Here is a 20,716-nt window from a genome sequence, read left to right on the forward strand (position 1 = left end):
CCTTCTGCCTCGACCGTGTCGGGGGGAAAGAAGAGAGAGAGAGGGAGAGAGATACAAGTAGTAGTAATAACAATAGTAGCAAATATAATTAGTTCTACTGGATGTCTTCTCCACTAGTCCCTCCTATAATTTTAGTCTTTATTTTTATTTTTTATTTTTTTATATGAAATTGTCAATTATATTTGGTCATAGGTTTAGTCACCATAGCTTAGTTTTTATTTAGTTTTCGTCAGTGAAAAAAGGTAGTCGACGAACATTTTTCGTCATAGTTTTAGTCGACAGAATTAACACTGACTGCAAGCATGCAGTTGAACGGAGAACTTGTCTGCAGAATGTATGTGTATCAGAGAGAGATGAATGTGTGTGTATCAGAGAGAGATGAATGTGCGTGTATCAGAGAGAGACAAATGTGTGTGTATCAGAGATGAACGCATGTGTGTATCAGATATGAGTGTAAAACGGTTGAAGCACGTTGAGACGTTGAAACCACAGTTTCCTGTCTGTCGCTCGGCGGAAATCACACACACACTTACTGCATGAAGCAAGACTGCTACTGTAGCCGCACTCTCTGTGTCCAGCACTCAACACAGCAGCTCACAACACACTGTGAGCTTGTAGATCTGCAATTTTTTGTCGCATGACAGACGTTCAAAAGTATAAGCATGACTCAGGCTTATGAAGCTGCAGCATCAATGCCAAAGAGGCTCAGCAGCCATACTGGAAATAAATTAGGCCACTTCCTTCACAGGTGTTACCAATGACAATGATACTAATGAATTCTCTGTTCCATTTAGTGTAGCACAGTGGTTCTCAATCATTTTCATTTCAAGGACCCCCATAACTCACGGGTCCATTTGGTTCCATTTGTACACTCGTACGTTCCAAATGACCCCGGGCCGTAAGGGGTCATTTGGAACCCCCTCAAGGAACCATGAGGGTCCCTGGACCACACTTTGAGATCCACTGGTGTAGCAGAGTGTTTCCAGTGAGCCAACAGGCACAATGTCTGCAGCCTGACTCTGTTTGACCAGAATGGAACAGAGCCTTCATTAGTATCATTGGTAACACCTGTGAAGGAAGTACGGAAGAGGCCCAATTTATTTCCAATATGGCTGCTGCTGTGCATAGAGCCTATTGTCAATGTTAATGTTTGGCTATTTAGTTTCTGTTATAGTTTTTTTTTTCTTTTTCTGTGGCTATTGTTAGTTCTCGAATCTCAACCTTTTCGGGCCACTTCACACGGCCATGTTAAGTGGCCAAATGAGTGGGCCACACACGTTTTCGGAGCATGTTGATTTGAATGGTCAATCAATTGATTGTGTTCTGGCTTGAATCAATGGAACTAACATGCTATAGGCTACTTTAAGTTCCTATGTATTGGTATAATAATGAAAACTCATATTTCAAGGTTTCAAAGTCATATTATCATTCAAATCTTAATGTTTTGCCAAGTATTTTGGGGGCCCCACTTGTAGTATCCTAAAGGCCCACCAGAGGGTACCGGGCCCACCGATTGAGAAACAGTGTACTAATGTCTGCTGGTGGGTTTTCTCACTGTGGGCTAGTGTTAACAACAAACAAGAGCTTCTTTCTGCACAGAAGCAGCATTCTGCCTTCAATTGAATCTTTCTATAATTCTATTCATTCCACTCAGAATGAGCTACAGCTGCACCCTGGCATCGCTTCAAATTGTCTTTGAGCAAGACACTGAACCCCTAACCTCTGCCAACGAGCAAGTTTGGTGGCTTGCATGGATGGTATCATAGGAAACCTTGCTCAAATATGGAGTAATACATCATAGATTATTATGTCATAGATCAGGTCTTCAAAAAAAAATCAGGCCAAGGACCCCTTAGCTGAGCGAAAGATGAAGCAGGGACCCCCACTACATATTGGATTCATGTTAATTTAACAACTTAAAGGAGGAGTTCACCCAAAAAATTACTTATTTTCTATCAATTGCACACCCCATGAAGCCTTGAATTCATGGATTTATTTTTGTTTTTGTGGCATTCCTAAGCCAATAATTTGATGACCGGGTGTGTATCCGGTAGGAGACACAAATAATCTACTTTGTGTCTCCTACCGGATACATTAGCCGGTAGGAGACGGGAATAAAAATCCATGGATTCAAGGCTTCATGGGGTGTGCAATTGATAGAAAATAAGTAATTTTTTGGGTGAACTACTCCTTTAAAGGGATATTTCACTTTCAAAAAAACGTTGGGTAATTTTATCGTCTACTCAGGCTTTTGTGAGCCCCCAGACAGTTTTTAAGTTGCTTGATTCAGTATTTAGATATTTGATATTCATTTGATCAGACACGCCCCATTCCTATACAAAGCCATTATAACTTCAAACTCAATTTTAACATGTTAGATTCATCAAAAACACCCGTCCTTGGTTCTGGTGACTCACCCTGCCCTCCTAAAACGCGAGGGGCCGTGTTTTTCATTTATTTTTAATATATATATTTTTTTTAATGAAAAAAAATAAATACAATTAAAAAATTAAATACAATAAAAAAAAAATTAAAAAAAAAAGAAAGAAAAAACACGGCCCCCTCGCTTATTAGGAGGTCAGGGTGAGTCACCAGAACCAAGGACGGGTGTTCTTGATGAATCTAACATGTTAAAAATTGAGTTTAAAGTTATAATGGGTTTGTATAGGAAGGGGGCGTGTCTGATAAAATGAATATCAAATATCTAAATACTGAATCAAGCAACATAAAAACGGTCTGGGGGGCTCACAAAAGCCTGAGTAGATGATAAAATGACCCAACGTTTTTTTTAAAGTGAAATATCCCTTTAAACTCAATTTTGTCTCGGTACTCTGCTCTTTCTCTGCTCTTTTTCCCCTCTGCACCAAACCTCTTCGCCGAAAATATGCGATCTGCAAGCGTCTGAGCTTGTCGATCGACTATTTTCGGCTAATGTTCCCCCGGAATAGGGATGCGAGGGTTTAAGGGGTTAATGTAAAAAATGGATGACGGATGACGCATGAAATCTAAGATCCACATTGGAGCCATACCGATGTTATTTATGTATTTATCATCCCCGCCAGGCTGGAACAGCTGGGGGAGGGGATTGTGTTTTTGCTCCCGCGAGCCCGTCCAGACGGACGTGAAGCTTTGCACAACACACTGCCAGTATAGGCCAAGGAAGAACCTCCCACCCAAAAGGTTTCAAATCAGCCTCATGGTGGGCGCTCGGGTGGTGCAGTGGTAAAGTGCCTGCCCACCAACCATGTTGGTTGCTGTGGGTTTGAATCCACCGCGGTGCATCCGGCTTTGTCGAAGCGTCTATACGAACACAATTGGCCCGTGTTCGGGGGAGGGAAGTCCTACGGCGAGGGTGATATTTGTCACTGCGCGCATTACGGGCTGGGGCGACACCTGTCAGCAGGGAGTGTAGTGCGGGAGGAGTAAGACAAAGGCTCTACGACCTCCCGGTGGGGGCTCCTCACTGGCAGGTGAGTCAGTAGGATACAACAGCAGTGACAACACAGAATGCTATCAATGCATTGAATGGGCGAAATAGGCGATTTATTAGACCTTTGAATGGGCGAAATAGGCGACCTACTTACCTACCCGCGATTTATCAGACCATTCATTGGGTGTTATCAAGACATACTGATCTACCAACGGAGATGACTTTAATAGTTCAGTTTCGGTTTTGGTTTTGGTTTCGGACCATGACGGAGGCGCGCAGTCACAGGCGAACTGTCACCCCGTGAAGGACCACCGAGGGAGCTAAGGCGACCGAGTTGCCGTCCTGAACGGTGTGACGTTCGCCTGTGCCTACTCAGCGCCGTTCGAGTTATGTACCGATAGGCACAGAATCGTAAATATTGTTGTGGGGACTGCTCCGCCTCCAAGTAGGTCAGTAGCTCCTGAATGAATGGTCTGATAAATCGCGGGTAGGTAGTAGGTCGCCTATTTCGCCCATTCAAAGGTCTAATAAATCGCCTATTTCGCCCATTCAATGCATTGATAGCATTCGAAGCCGGTGAAATGTGTGTGGGGAAGAATTAATTGGAATGCAGACTAAATTGAGGAGAAAAGGGGGTAAAAAGACTAAATCAAAGAATCTATAAGATTTTGTTTTGTTTTTTGTCATGAACGCAGTGAGCCCCTAGAGGTCAGAGGGAAGCACGCACATCCCCAAAAAAACTTTTCAGGTGCTGAACAACAATACATACATTAGAGGAAAGGAGTCCGCACACTGTAGCTCCCAGTAGAAAATGTATTAATAAGTTAAACAACGTTTCGACTGCTGTGGGTCTTCATCAGGTCCGCAGCGAGCCTTTAAACAACACAAAGCCAAAAGCAATTATGCTGACACCCATACGACCTACTTTAAATGCTAGACTGCACCCCACGACTGACACAGCCCTGGGTAGGCGACCCGGCCTGGTGGGGCTTGGCGCTCTGAGGAGTGCACTTTTCTAGTTTATCATTTATTCATGCATTCATTTATTTATTACCACAAGGGTCCCTGCTCTGGGCAGGATAGGCAAACGTTTGGCGAACATCCAGTAAAATATAGGCAGAAGGAAAACAGCCAATCTACAAGCTTCAACAACGCATGCAACGTGACGTGTTGTGAGCTTGTAGATTGGCTGTTTTTCGCTATTGAATATACAACAACATAAGTAGGTCTAAGTCGTTCACATTTTGTTCCTCATGACATCACTCGAGGACAAATTCAATCATGCTGATGTGCTGAAAGAAACGAGGCTGAAAACACAACTAATGTGTGTACAATTACCAATGTGATATTAGCCTATTACGTCAAAGTTGATAACAATGTAATCTCAAGTAAAGAAGAGGTTACCTATTTGGGCTGTGTTCAACAAACAGTGACAGGTGAAAAAATGGCATCGAAAGTGATCAAGAAATTCATTCAAAGAACAAGATTTTCAATGCCACTTTGATTATGCTTGCACGTCTTGCACCTCTTGGTTCTCCAACACCTCAATGTAACGAAAAACTAAGCTTCAGACCTCCCAAAACAAACTGATACGACTACTTCTCGGCCTCAAGCCCATGACCCTCCTAATTCCAACACACTGTCTGGGATACCTGTCTAACTACTTCTCCAAAGTGAGTGACACATGATATATTAATGTGTTAATATTCTATGCTCTATGTAAACAAGTGACCAGCCAGGACTTTTTTGTGTTATCCTTTTAGCCTAAATGCTTTCGTGCTGTTCATTTTTTTAATACCATAATAAAGTATAAAAAATAATCATGTCACAGACCGCACTTTTTTTTTTCTTCATTAGACCATGGCCCCCGTTTCAAACGATTCTGTTCTGTTGACCCTGATTATGAAAATATTTCAAACTAAATAATGTAAATATTGTACATGAGAAATTGATTCAAAGTGCTGCTATTGAAACATGTAATTTGAACTTGTAATTGTAATAAATCAGATAGAATTGACTTATAGTGACATTAAAATGAATCACTTGTCTTACAAGTGAAAAGCAGCTCACATCAATCAGAAACAGTTTTCTCCCCAAATAGGGAACTGTCAGATATTGAGATGTTGATATGATTGACAATAATATATCATGTCGGGTCGAAACCTTGCATGTCCAAAACCGTTACTTTTCAGGAAATTAGAATGGATCCAAAGTAGTTATTATTTAATCATAAGCTCTTTGCGAACGCGGACGGAAGCCGCGCCTCCAACCAAGTGGAGCTTACTATGTAACCGTGCTCGGGTTGTGTGTGTGTGTGTGTCACAGACTCTGTGTGCATGCACTGTGCACTCTGGCCCCCAGAGGGCACCAGAGTGCAGGAATTTAGACAATGCTCTGATTAAAATGCACAACAGCCTGCAAAACACACACACACACACACACACACACACACACACACACACACACACACACACACACACACACACACAGTCAATGTTCTCTCCCCATCACGGTGAAATAACACGGATTACAAGTCCGTAAATATAAAAAAAATACACAATATTTTCGAGCTGCGTTCGCTTCCAGCGTTCGCGCGTCTTACTTGTGCTAATACTTTATCATTGGCTCAATATTTATAAAACCCACACCCACGCTTAACCACTTTCTGCGAAAATTGCTGATCAACAAGCTTAAAAGTTAATGAAAAAACATAAAAACATGAAATTTGGAGTTATGTTCAAATACATCCTTTTAGTGAGTGTGTGTGTGTGTGTGTGTGTGTGTGTGTGTGTGTGTGTGTGTGTGTGTGTGTGTGTGTGTGTGTGTGTGTGTGTGTGTGTGTGTGTGTGTGTGTGTGTGTGTGTGTGTGTGTGTGTGTGTGTGTGTGTGTGTGTGTGTGCATGCGCGCGCACGTGTGTGTGTGTGTGTGTGTGTGTGTGTGTGTGTGTGTGTGTGTGTGTGTGTGTGTGTGCGTGCGCGCGTGTGTGTGCATGCCATGGTGCGTGGTCATATAGTCTCATGATTGTGACACAATGAAGTGCGTTAGGAATGCCACTCTGTGAGTGACAGCAAGAAAGAGAGAGAGAGACAATGGTAGGGGGAGGGGAGGAAGGGAGAGAGCGAGAGGGAGAGAGAGGAAGAGAGAGAGAGAGAGAGAGAGAGAGAGAGAGAATATAATATAATAGAGGCAGATAAACCAGTGTTTCAGGTTTGCATCCATCATGCAAAGCAGACGGTAGCCTGAGGTGAGCAGAGGTGTTGCTCTCTCTCTCTCTCCCTCTCTCTCTCTGACACTGTACGTACGCTGTACACACACACACCTACTTGGACACCAGCGCGACGCACTGCCCTCACATCTGAAGGTACAGCCGCTTGTGTGTGTGTGTGTGTGTGTGTGTGTGTGTGTGTGTGTGTGTGTGTGTGTGTGTGTGTGTGTGTGTGTGTGTGTGTGTGTGTGTGTGTGTGTGTGTGTGTGTGTGTGTGTGTGTGTGCGCGCACGTGCGTGTCAGGATATAGCAGTGTATGTCTGCCTGCGTTTGTCTTGAATTTTGTTGAAGTCCAGAAATCCCCTCCCCAGTGCGAGACACAATGAAAGAGAGACGCGCTTAGTGTCTGTCTGTGGGTTAGAGACACAGAGGACAGTGTCTCCTGCAAAGATACCGAGTGTGTGTGTGTGTGTGTGTGTGTGTGTGTGTGTGTGTGTGTGTCTGTGTGTCTGTGTGTCTGTGTGTGTGTGTGCGTGCGTGCGTGCGTGCGTGCGTGCGTGCGTGCGTGCGTGCGTGCGTGCGTTCGTGCGTTCTTTGATTGTGACCCAGAAGTGGAGGTGTTTCTGTAAACTGATACTCAGTCTGCGTTATACAGAGCTGTAGCCTACTCAACCAAATGCTCATTGTCATTTTATCCTTCACTAACTCAACTCTTGACAGTGTACAAATGGAACCAAATGGACCCTTACGGGTCTGTAACTCTGAGAGTGTACAAATGGAACCAAATGGACCCTTACAGGTCTGTGATTCTGAGAGTTATAGGAGTCTGCTGTGTACCTGATATGTTGATTATCTAAATGTAATGGTTCTTCGTTGGTTCGAGGTGGTTGAAGTTCTATGTAGGACTTAAAGGTGCTTTATAGATTCCAATTTCAGCCAATCACGAGAGATAACTCAGACAGGATACAGGATAAACACGTGAAATTGGAAGTGATGCAAAACACAATGCAGACACAATAAGATCTAAGCTGATGAATGGGTTCTCTCTCCTGATTGGATTACACTAGTAACAAACCTGAACATTTTGTTCATTAAAGCGCTGGAGAGTGGGGGAGACCCCTGTGACCGAACAAACACTATAGCAATGATTACTACCACAATATAGAGCTTTAACTTTTGAACAAACACGTACAAAATGTCACTTATGTACGCTACCTTGAAGTAGGTGTGGATTACAAGCCAAAGGAAGGACTTTTAGTGCTATTTAGGAGCATTTTTGTTTAGTGTTTATTTCTATGATTAACTTCTTTTGACTTGAAGGTGAAGGTGAAAGGGGTGTGATGGACAATATCCTGCTCTTTAGAGGTAGTCACCCTCAGTTTGTAAGCAAACGATTGTTGCCTTTGTTCTCTGCCGCGTCTTATCTGATCAGATTTAACTGAATCCCCTGTGTGTGTGTGTGTGTGTGTGTGTGTGTGTGTGTGTGTGTGTGTGTGTGTGTGTGTGTGTGTGTGTGTGTGTGTGTGTGTGTGTGTGTGTGTGTGTGTGTGTGTGTGTGTGTGTGTGTGTGTGTGTGTGTGTGTGCGTGCGTGCGTGCGTGCGTGCGTGCGTGCGTGCGTGCGTGCGTGCGTGCGTGCATGTGTGCGTGCATGCTCACGCACGTGTTACAACTGTACACTTGTGAGACTCAAATGTTGGTTGTTTTATGGTTAAAAATCCTTTTTAGAGTTAGATTTAAAACTAGAAAAAGTGCTCCTCGGAGCACAGGTCTCCGCCAGGTCAGGTACGTTATTGTGGCCTCCTGGTGGCGCTATAATAGGCCAATGTGAAAAGGGTGCCATTTATTCTTAGGTCTTTCACGGCAATCAGACACTGCATTCATGATTTGAGGCATTTTGTTCCAAAAATGTGTTTTGTTAAATTAGACCTATAACAGGCCAATGTGAAAAGGGTGGCATTTCTTCCTCGGCCTAGTGGGAATGTGCGTGTGAAAATTCACGGAAATCGCAAGCTGCGTGCATAGTTTGAGGCTTTTTGTTCAAAAAGGACCAATCCTGCAAACTTTGGAAGCCAACCATAGGCAATGAGGATGGAATATGGGAAATCGGACATATTTGTGTTGATCACTGACTATAGAGATACTGTAGAGATACTGTGTACCGATTTGCATGACGTTTGGATAAAATCTGTAGGAGTAATGTAAAAAAAAAGGGTTTTGCACAAATCGGCCTCCTGGTGGCGCTATAACAGGCCCATGTGAAAAAATTGGGGCAGAGGTTCTGAATTGGCATCCAGGGAGTGTGTGTGCACAGTTTCGGAGCGACCGGGCCAACGGTGCCAGAGATTAGCTGCTAACACACATAACAGACAGGACACACGGACGGACACACGGACGGACGGACGGACAGGGGCGAAAACATACTCTCTCGCCATGCCTTTCGGCCTGGCGGAGACAATGAGTAAAAGATTGAGGTTGGGTTTAGGATTACACCTGTAGGCCTATATACTAGGTTAAGGTTTAAGGATCAAATTGACCAGAAATAATGGTAGAATTTACAAAATGCTGTCCTAAAATGTTGTTGTCCTCACAAACATAGTAATAGTATCGTAAAGTAAGGAATGTGTGACAGTGTGATACTTTGTAGACTGGATTGCTACAGGGGCAGTATTTCCAGTTCTCAGCCATAGATGACAGCTCAACTATAGTATGCTGCTTGTGTAAACAGCTGTTTGTGTGTGTGTGTGTGTGTGTGTGTGTGTGTGTGTGTGTGTGTGTGTGTGTACGTGCGTGCGTGTGTGAGTGCGTGCGTGCGTATGTGTGTTTAAAGAACCCATGTTTTGTGAGTCTTGTTGTAAACAGACATTGAGTTGGGGACCCTCAGATTGCACTTGGCCGCAGACCCCCATCTGAAACCATTTTGTGCCAGAGACCCCTATAAGAAAAGATCTGTGTTGTTAAAAATGCTCCAAAACTTTTCATGATTAAAAAAAAAAGCTCATAGCGCAAGGCAATGAGTTTTTTTTTTTAATTGAACACTTTATTAGTCAAACATGTAAACAGCACGAAGGTACAGTATAACACCTTAGGCTAAAAGGAGAACACAAAAAAGTCATCAACAAATACAAATAGCTATCTTTACAGAGGAGAAAAAAAGGGTAAAGTTTATGACCCCTCATTTCAATGACAATCTCCACTTATAGTACTGACAAATGCTTTTTCAGGACAGTTTTGAAATAAACCAGTGATTCACGTCCTTTAATGGATGATGTCATGGTGTTCCACATTATGAGGGCAGAGTGGTAGAATTATTTTTTCCCCCATGTTTGTGCTACATTTGGGGGGTTCCAGATCGTATAGGCGCTCCCTCTGGCTGTGGGTGTCACTCACTTTGGAGAAGTAGACAGACTGTAGGCACTGAACCTCTGAATATCATAAATACCAATCCCATTGATATTTTCTTAACCCTGTCATCTACTCTGAGCCATCCCAAACTAGCAAAGTGTGTTGGAATTAGGTGAGTCATGGGCTTAAGGCCAAGTAGTAGTCTTATCAGTTTGTTTTGGGAAGTCTGAAGCTTAGTTTTTAGTGACATTGAAGTGCAAGCATAATCAAAATTACATTGAATGAGGCTCCAGCGAGTCTTTAGGAAATCCTGCCCAAAGATTGTGTTCTTTGAATTACTTTAACGACCACTTTTGATGCCATTGTCACGTATGCAGTGAGGGGACAGCGCACTGCAATTATTGATTATGTTCGTAGTAATTCATCTATCGATTGCTTTTTTTATTAATCAAATAACCGCGGCGCATGTTTTGTTAATGTAACGTTTTTGAAAATGTGTATACATCAACAAATCGATGAACACACATACAAGCTGAGCTTGTAGATCGGGTATTTTCAAATAATATAGGGCGGATTAAAGTGAGTAAACTGATTTTGATGCTATTTTAATGAATCTAGCTGGGGACCCCCTCAAGGACCACTCAGGGCTCCACGGACCCCACTTTGAGAACCACTCCACTGCTTATCTTTTGCTCTCATTCCCCTCTCTATTTCAGTTCATTTTTTGTCCTTTTTAACAGTTTTTATTTTCATTTTCATGGCACTCACCTGTTCTTTCAAGCCTTCCAGCCACTCTGTACTTCTATTGGATGATCTTCCACACACTGATCACAACTCCATGTTGCAATGACAATTTCATAATGTGTGTGTTTCTTATGAGTTGCAGGCAACGGCAGCTGCATGAATTCCTCCGGACTACAGTGGGCCGTGACTGTGGACAACACACTACAATAGCACACTGCGGACAACACAACATTACAATAACAGATAGCACAACGCGAAAAGAGTTACAGCAAAGAGAGATTCCATCCCCAGTGCTTCTCAACTACTGGGGGCCAAATTTGGTGTCCAGTCCACTGCAAACCAAGGAGCAGGGAGTAGAATTAGGGACATATTATCCTTCAATTGGGGGCAATTCTCTGCCTCCAACAACCCCCCCCCCCCCCTCCCCACCTGCTCCCCTTATCCCAACGGACTGTTTGACGAACATTCCTCCGGTCAACAACAGCAACAACAACAAGCAGGCAGCATCAGTGGAATGTCAGCTATGTGGACAGGCTGCGCTCGCCTGTCGCTTCTTCTGAACGCTGAGCTCTAATTTGAAGCTTACAGAACGTCACCTTTTTATGAGACAAACAAAAACAGGCATGTGGCGTTGTCAGAGTCGAGCCTGAAAAGAGGGTTTGTATTTGGATTATCTCAGTGTCAAAACAAAGCGCTTTTGTGGATATTTCTTGGGTATAGCAGCAGGTTACTTTCCTTTCCCCCCCGCCTCGGGGCGATGGACTTGACCTTTCTTCCACCTCCAGCCACAAGCAGAGCCCGTTTCACCATCCGCTCAGCCAGCTCTCCATCCTACTGCCTGGCCTGCAGGGCAGGTGTCGGGACACTGACCGCGGCGCCAACGCAGGACGACAGAAAGGGACGCGACACCGCCAGGAAGACAGACACTCATGTCAACAGGGTAGACGCATCACACACAGTCGGCAGCATCGCGTCACGAAGCGAGACTCGCGCCGGAGGCGTCGCGGCACGCCGCGAGGGCGGAGGGACGTCGAACGGCGAAATGGCTACGCGGTCGAGTCAGAGCGACACCGGAGACGGTGTGAGCAGCGACTGGGCAGAGAGGAGGAGGCTTTACCGGCAAAATAATAGTAAGAGCAACGGTCTGGATCGGAGAGAAGGGCCTTCTGGCCCTGAGCACAGGTCCAGCATCGGGACTCTCTCGTTCTCTGGCAGCCCAGGGGAGAGGGGGACGACGGGGCGGGACAGAGACGGAGTGGATGTGACGTCCCCTGCAGGGAAAGCCTCCAGTTGTGCAGGGACAGGCGGCGCGAGTGGAGACGGCCGTCGGCCATCGGACTCGTCTCCTGGACCCAGCCATGCAGCCCAGGCTCCGGACAGGGTCGCCGGGGCAAGGACTCTCCCATCCAGGCTGAAATCCCGCTCTATGTTTGGTTCCACATCCGGCCCAAGGTTATTTATTTATTATGAGTTCTGACTTTATTGTATTTTATTTAGTTTATTTATTAAGTAATTTGTTTTTAAAGCATATTTGCTAGTTTAGTAAAAGTTTTTGTGCAAAAGGCTTATTTTAGTTTATTTATTTTTTTAAATACCTGTATACCTTATACCTGACCTTGCGAAGACCTGTTTTTCTAGTTTTCATCGCAGTTAACTAAAGTGTTTTTTCAAAAATTCTATTTTGAGTTCATTTGTTTTAGTTAACCATGATGACCTTGATCCCAGTCCCGGTTCTACTTCCAGGGAGACGTCTGTTTCACTGGGAGCCAAAGGGGGACAGAGCATCTGGGAGCGGATAGAGAAGCTGTATGGATCAGCTGACGACCCGGCCAGAGCAAAACGCTTCTCCGCGCCGCTGGAAGACTGGCGCCTTCCCTCCCACGAGGACACAGCGGCAGTGTTGGAAAGTAACTAAGTAGATTTACTCAATTATACTGTACTTAAGTAATTATTTTTGGTATTTTTACTTTTGTGGAGTATTTCCAATTTTCAGTACTTTTACTTCTACTCCACTACATTTCAGAGACAAATATTGTACTATTACTCCACTATAAATTATTTGAACACTTTAGTTACTAGTTACTCAGCCCTATATACATTTCGGCCGTTTGAAAATAGCCGATCTACAAGCTCACAATGCGTCGCATAGAGCTTGTAGATCTGCTATTTTCAAAAGATGTTTATACATTTGAAAACTTGAAACGGGACATTTTGCACAATGAGTCATTTCTACCGTTGCTAATTTATGTACATTTTGATGCCAATAGTTTTGTACTCAAATACATTTTGAATTCCGGACTTTTACTTGTAACAGAGCATTTTTATATTGCAGTATTGATACTTTTACTTAAGTAAAACAATGTTGTACTTTTTCCACCACTGCGCAGCGGCGGCCGGTCGCAGGCGATCCACCACAGACTCCCCCCTTTCACCACCTGTCAGCCAGTGGAGGGACATCTGCGTCTCCGGGGGGTTAAGAAGACAAAGTCGGGTGGCTCGGGGGAGCGACGTAGCAACATGGAACGGGGGCACCATGTCTCTGGACAGAAGCAGAAGCAAGCAGAGTGTAGCAGCTCAGATCAGGCGTGCCAGGGATGCGGAGACGGCCGTTCCACCCCCCACAAGCACGCCAGGAGAGGAAGACACTAAAGCGTGTCTCCCAGATCCGTCTGGGCTTGGAGAAGGAAGAGCGAGTGGAACTAAGGACCGGGATGGAAGTACAGCGGAGAGAGGCAGGGAGGCAGACGTTAGTGGAGGTGAGAAAGGGACGACGGGCCGCTCGGCATCGAATGATGCAGAGCGAGCGGGAGAACCCGAGAAGGATAGGCGGGCCGACGCTCGAGCAAAGACAGTGGAGAACGTAAAGGAAGCGGAAAGCGTAGGGAAGGGTAGCGGCGGCAGCCTCTGTGAGGACACGTTCAAGTCCGGAGCGCAGCAGAAGATCCACGTCAAAAGCACAGAGTTGAAGAAGCTGGTGGTTCCCTCGGCGGCCAGCGTCAGGAACAAGATCAGCCAGTACGAGGCTCTGACACAGAGGGCCAATGGCGGCTCGGCGGGGGCAGGGCAGCACCAGAAGCCCAGGCGAGCCTTCTCGGTGCCGGACGAGCTTGGTGGCGGCGGGTCGCGTGACGACGGGCCGAAGAAAAGCGAATCGGATCGAGCGGTAGGCAGGCTGAGAGGGAGGTGGGAGGGGGGAGGAGGCTCTGCGAGGGAACGCGGCGCGACGGCCGAGACCACCGGCGGCGTGAGGAAGAGCAGGTCGGACCGAGCGATAGTTGAGCTGAGCGCCGGAGGGAAGACCCGGGACAGAACAGGACAGAACGAGGGCGGCTCAGACAGAACCCTGGCTGGAATCTGGAGGGAAACACGAGAGGAGGAGAGGAGACAGACGAGACTGAACGCAGGGTCGGCTTCCGCGGGCAACGTAGATCCAAACACACAGAGCAGTGAGAGAAGAGGTGGAGATCGGGCTGAGGAAGAAGGCAGCGGTGGCAGGAGGCAGACCTGCGGGAGCCTTCCTGTAGTTGAGAGTGACAGTAAACCGACAGCTCACGCTCTGTCCTTGCCGCTATCCAACTCCAATAACAACAACAGTTCACTGCCTGATCAGACAACGTATGACGCCGACAACGGCGATGACCTGACGCCGACCAACCCCGACTCGCCCTGCTCCTCCGCTGTCACTGTGCACGGCGACGAGGACGGCACCGTGGTCTCCTCCAGCCAAGGTCAGAAGCTCAGCTCCGGACCGTCTCAGCATCTCCCCTCTCTCCTCAGCACCACCTCCACCAAATCAGCCCCCGGCAAACTCCCAGATGTGGTCCCTTCTTCTCCACTACAAGGTTATTATGGTTTCATTTGTTTTTATTTTCATTTAATTTCGTAGTTTTAGTTTTAGTTCTAGCTTTTTAATTGTAATATCGGGTATTTATCAGGGATGAGATTCAAAAAGGTCTGGAAAAAGACATTTTATTCAATTATAGTTGAGTAAAATTAGCAAAACACCATACTATTAAACTATACTATAATTAAAAAAGGAAGATATACTTCATAGTCTCCCAAAAAAGACTAAGGACATTTTATCTATATATTTTTGGATAGTTTTGCAAACACACAATATCTTTTCAGTTGGTTATTGTTTTTAGTTCTAGTTTTTGTTATTTCATTAGCTTTAGTTAACTATTGTAACCTTTGCTCCAGTCCTCAGCCTGTCCAGTGTGAAGAGCCAGGGTACAGATGACACCCTGGAGACCTGGGTGAAGACCCAGGGTGCAGCAGATGACACCCTGGAGGCCTGGGTGACGACCTGGAACCATAGGATCCAGGGCTGGAATGACGAAGACGACGACGAAGGCACAGAGAAAGACCACGACTCCAACTATGACTCGGACGAGTCGTCGGCGACCATCACCAGCAGCCAATCGGATCGCAGGAGCTTCTGTGTCAGGTGGGTTTTACGTCACCTCCTATTCAGATCCAATCCAAGCCACCTTATTTATAGAGGACACTTAAAACAACAAAGTGCTGTACACTCAGTAACAAATATATACAAAAAATACTAAAAGTAAAACAATACAATACACAATAAACAGGGGGAAAACACATGGGCCCTATTCTGTAGCGCTCCACAGTTTTGGGCGCTACAGCGGAAAATGATCTATCCCCCCCGGGTCTTCAGCCTTGTTTGTGGGACCTGAAGAAGTGACTGGTCAGTAGACCTCAAGACCCTTGTAGGGTTATTGGGAGGTAGAAGCTCTGATATGTACAATGGTGCGAACCCATTTAAAGACATTAAAAAAACATTAAAATCTTAAACTGATCAGCTTCAACCACCCTATGTACTTCATTGAGCCTGGTTGCCCACAGGTCCGTAGGCTACTTGGTCCCATCCTTTTTTCCCTTCTACACCAAATCTCTTTGGCGGAAATAGCCGATCGACAAACTAAAAACGTGTCGCATGCCAACAATTTATGAGCTCCCAAATTAATCTACAAGCAGATTTGTCCCAAACCATCAATTGGATGATTTGAGGGAACCCTGGAAGGGACTGAAATATATACATTATAAAACTCTGCATTTGTGTCCAAGTAGCTCATGCCTGTGGACCACAAGGTTCTAGGTTCGATCCCAGGCTGCCAGCGCCAACTCAGTGTGAGTAGCACGGCTTGCAGAACTAAAGCATGCCGTAAGGTACTGGTAGCTCATGGTAGGTGTTGTAATAACTGGTAGCTGATGATAGGTGTTGTTTTATTGGAAAGTGATGTTTTGTGTTGTTGTAAGTTCTGGGAGCTGATGGTAGGTGTTGTTGTAAGTAGCCTATTCTGAGCTGATGGTAGGTGTTGTTGTACGTACTGGGAGCTGATGGTAGGTGTTGTGAGTATTGAGATAGAGATAGATTAGAGCCCTGGTCAGCCCACTGGGACCGGGCCCAGCCGGGCTCAGGCCGTTTTATAAATGAATACGTTGGGCATGGGCCAGGCTGGGGCTTACGTTAATAACTCAACCATCGTGCATTGGTATTTACCAGTGAATGAGAAAAGGAGACGAGTCTGTGTTCTAATTAGTTATGTTATTTACATAGTGCTAGTTACGTATGTTAGTCTCTGAACGGCCTGAAGCTGGGGGTGTGATTGTGTTTGTTGGACGATGCGACCTACAGCGCTCCCCGACACAAAATCAACAATGAGGCTCATACAAGGCTCATTTAAGTATGCTATAGGCTCTATGCACAGCAGCTATAATGGGAAGAAATTGGGCCTCTTCCTTACTTCCGCCATAGGCGGTTTCTGTAATGGTACTAATGAAGGCTCTGTTCCATTCTGGTCAAACAGAGTCAGGGTGCTGATATTGTGCATGTTGATTCACTGGAAACACTCTGCTACACCAGTGGGTCTCAAATTCTTGAGGGGGTTCCAAATGGCCCCGGCCCTTACGGGTGTGTAACTCTGAGAGTGTACAAATGGAACCAAATGGACCCATAAGGGTCCATTTGGTTCCATTTGTACACTCTCAGTTATGGGGGTCCTTGAAATTAAAATGTTTGAGAACCACTGTGCTAGAACAGAGCCCTCATTAGTGGTAACACCTGTGAAGGAAGTAAGATAATAGACCAAAGTTTTATTTATAATTTATAATTTATTTTGGGGGGAAATAACGTTTGAAAGATTATTCTTCACAGTTCACACTAAAGAAAGCAAAAAGGTATACCATAAAACTTGAATTACTTACTTGCTGCTGGAACGCGTAACTTGGCTTTATATGCCCGGGTAGGGAGGGTTATAAATGGCAAGTAATCTTATGGGCTGGGGCGGCTCCTGTCAGCAGGGAGTGTTGAGCGGGAGGAGTAGGACGAAGGCTCAACGTCCTCCCAGTGGGGGCTCCTCACTGGGAGGTGAGTCAGTAGGACACGACAGTAGTGACAACACAGAAATGTGTTTGCGGACGAATGAATTGGCATAAAAAATTGGTAAAAAGCAAAAAAAAAAGTTTACCTCTCTTAGTAGAATATTGGGATGTGCGTGTTCTGTCACTCTGTGTTTGCATCCATCAGACAGCGCGAGCAAGCACACATCATAGAGTTGTGTGCGCTGTGCACATCAGAGACAGCGCACGTCAGAGAGATTAAATAAATGTGGTGTCGGGCTTCGTGTCTGGCTGGAGTTTTGGGCCTGTGCAGGGCAGGGCCGGACTGGGACCAAAATTCAGCCCTGGCATTTTGGTTCGGACCGGCCCACCACCCCCCGGGCCGTTTTGTCAACGGGGGGGGGGGGGGGGGGAGCGTTTCACTGTTTCAGCCCTGCACATGAACTCTGCAGCCGCACTGAGGCCCCTGCTGGAAAGCATCTCAGCCCAAACATTAACGTAACTAATAATTGGGCCACGCGACCCTGAAATGACCGTAATAATCCTAAAACGGGAGCGAAATTTTTTTTTCCCACCGGCCCACCGGGCATTTGCCCGGTACGACAAATGGCCAGTCCGCCGCTGGTGCAGGGTTCTAGTATAGATCAATGGTTTCCAAACTTTTCAGCTCGAGACCCAAAAGTATAAATGAATGAAAAACGTACAACCTATTTATAATGAAAATGGCCAATCTACAAGCTCACAACGTGTTGTGAGCTTGTAGTTGGGCCAAAAATAATCAGTACAAAATTCTCGTAAAACACTGTTATGCAGAAATGTAACACTGAGGGTTTCATTGTGTCCGAATAGCTAATGTGTTGTTTACTGGCTGTATGTAGTCTTGTCCCAGACTCTTGTCCCTCCTGGCTCCCAGACTGTGGAACAAACTCTCCATTGTAGTCAGAACTGCAGACTCACTCCCAATTTCCCGCCGTAGTCTGTAGACTCACCCCATAGCACTCTCCCTGTACCCCTCCCTGCCACCTTCTGCCTCGATTGATGAACGACTGACTCCATGGAGCTGTTGTATAGTACAGCCTGAGCTTCCGGGGGCCTACTCCGAACTTCTTCAGGTGACTTATTCAGTGTGGATGCTGCTGAGCCTTGTTCCTCCTATGTGGGTGTCCCATTGAGCTCCTCCTCGATGTGTACTCAGAGGAACTTGAACTCACTGCTTGACTCTTTCCACTGCATCGATGAAGATGGTTGCGTGCTCTCTCCTCGGCCTCCAGTCCACTAATGGCTCTTTGGTCTTGTTGACGTTGAGAGTGAGGCTTGTTCTCCTGGCACCGGAGTGCAAGTGAACTGAGCTCATATCTATAAGGCCGACACGTCATTGTTGGGCCTATCGCTGTCGTGTCATCAGCATACTTAATGCATACATTAAGACTGGGAACACATCTGTGTCATTTTTTTATTTCTTTGGCTATTCAAAAATAGCAGATCTACAAGCTCACTCGGTGCCGCGCTACAAGCTTGTAGATCTGCTATTTTTTTTTTAATCTTGACAATTTGTGCAAATCTTTGAATATATATATTAGTCCGGTGGATTGAGACGAAAATCGTTCACTTTTTCATAAACGCGTGAAACTTGGTAGACTTGTACAGTTTCAGATATGGAGCCATTGCAAACCCCCCCCCCCCCCCCCCGGTGGCCATGGTGGCCATTTTACTTTCCACCATTACCAAATAATGTATCTTTCATCATAACTCCCGAACCAAACATGATAATACAGAATAGGTGATGTCTACACCTATGTTTTGATGGTCAATGATTACAATTATATCATGTACAACATCATAAACTGTTCAGGTGAATAGGTAATGGTCAATTCAATAACGTTGTTTATGTCCAGGTAGCTCAATTACTCGCCTTAGGACCACAAGGTCCTGGGTTCGATCCCAAGGACCCTCGGTGTAGCATGGCTTGGGTAACTAAGACATGCATCAAGTACTGAGAGATGATGGTAGTGTTGCACTCCACATCAGCAATCCAGGGATCTAGCACATTGAATTGGGAATAGACACCCTCGTTCTCAGCCAACACCGATGATAAGCCACTCTTACTTAGTCAGTGACGTTGAAAAAAGGAAATCACAATATCTGAGAAGGGTCATTCCTATGTTCCCAGAGTCCTACTGTATGTTCCACGGCTTTCTATTCTGTTAACGCACATAGAGTTAACTTTTTAAAAGGTTGTTGGGTACTCTTTCTCCAAGGGCCCTGTGTTCCTGGAACATTCCCAAACATACAAACATTCTGTACAATTATGTTTGGGCAGAATTTGGTTCAAATTACATGTGCTTGCTAACATACATTAACTGGTGCGCTAATTTGCTTGCTAACATACATTAACTGGTGCGCTATATCATAGAGGGGTGGTTCTGACCCCGGACAGAGCCCAGGCAGAGGGGGGGATTGGTGGGGTAGGTGAGTGAGGAGGTGTGGTGTGATAGAGGTGCATTGGTACCCTAGGAGCAGGGATGTGTGAGTGGGGGAAAACCCCTTTAACAAGTTACCACAATAGCCCATGTCATATGAGAGCTCGGTAACATATTTCTCATGTGCTACTGTATATAGAGCTGGGCATAGCAGCCAGGAAACATAGAACTTTGGAAACGTAGGGAACAGATGGGCCCTATCTTGGGCCCATACTCAACCTATGCCTTACTACCTCTTATCTCTAAACGTTTTTTTGCATTTTTTACTATTTTGAAAAACATTTTAAAATACCAATAGCCGATCTACAAGCTCACAATGTGTCGATGTAGATCGCCTAGTTGAACTATTTGAAAATGTTTTTCAAAATAGTAAAATATGGCTAATACGTTTAGGCATAAGGGGTAAGGCAAGCTAGGGCCCAGAGCATGCATGTCCCTTATGTTTCAAGGCAGCCATCATTGTCATCACCAATTTGCTTACTGTCCCCAGGTTTAAGCTGTGTTTCCCAAGTCCATGATAAATATCTCTAAAACACTACATTCACTACCAAATTGTCCCGTTAAAATAATACTTGTTTTGTGTGCTTACATAGATGTTTATCTTGTTCTAATCTATTCTGTTGAAAGGTGCAGTCACTAAGTGCTAAAATAATTGTCCCCCATCCTGATGAAACACCAGGTATAAAAAAGAAATTTACATTGTAGTGAAAACAGCCAATCTGCAAGCTCACAGTCACATCAAGATGCATTATGAACTTATATATCACTGTAGAATTATCCAGGGCCTTCCAGCGCCTGAAGTTTGCGGTTATTATTGTGATTATTATTATGTGTGTATTTCCTGCTTATTTAGGATCTTATACCGGAGTGATAGACCGAGTTATTTTCTATATTATTTATATCAACTCCTAGAATATCTCTATTCTAGGAGTTGATACATGCTTATATGAAGGTTAATACTGCTTATTTGGAGTTATAAACTGAAGTTATAATCCGAAGGTACAAATATACAAATTCTAAAAGCCACAGCACAGCAGTGGACTTTACACATGTCACTTAAGTGTCACATGAGGGCATGTTGATTGATTAGGTCAGATGAGGAGCTGGGTGACAGTGGCTACTGTTTAGAACAGTGCTAAAGCCTGTGTTT

General features: G+C 45.0%; 1 protein-coding gene across 2 annotated transcripts in view; it reads left to right on the forward strand.

Annotated features, from left to right (window-relative positions):
* Positions 1 to 20,716, forward strand: part of LOC308084345 (uncharacterized protein) — a 32,104-nt gene that overhangs the window by 885 nt on the left and 10,503 nt on the right. Inside the window, exons 1-5 of one of the 2 annotated variants that reach the window (XM_080426950.1) lie at positions 6,703 to 6,792; positions 10,866 to 12,175; positions 12,467 to 12,630; positions 13,111 to 14,565; positions 14,924 to 15,170. In XM_080426950.1, the coding sequence (XP_080283076.1) occupies positions 11,481 to 12,175; positions 12,467 to 12,630; positions 13,111 to 14,565; positions 14,924 to 15,170 (2,561 nt within the window). In that variant the 5' untranslated portion in view covers positions 6,703 to 6,792; positions 10,866 to 11,480. Of the gene's footprint in view, positions 1 to 6,702; positions 6,793 to 10,865; positions 12,176 to 12,466; positions 12,631 to 13,110; positions 14,566 to 14,923; positions 15,171 to 20,716 lie in introns of those variants that run through there. The other variant, XM_080426951.1, reaches the window with a different exon arrangement.

The sequence above is a fragment of the Gymnoscopelus braueri genome, assembly GCF_963280865.1.
Source record: "Gymnoscopelus braueri genome assembly, chromosome: 4".
Lineage (NCBI taxonomy): Eukaryota > Metazoa > Chordata > Actinopteri > Myctophiformes > Myctophidae > Gymnoscopelus > Gymnoscopelus braueri.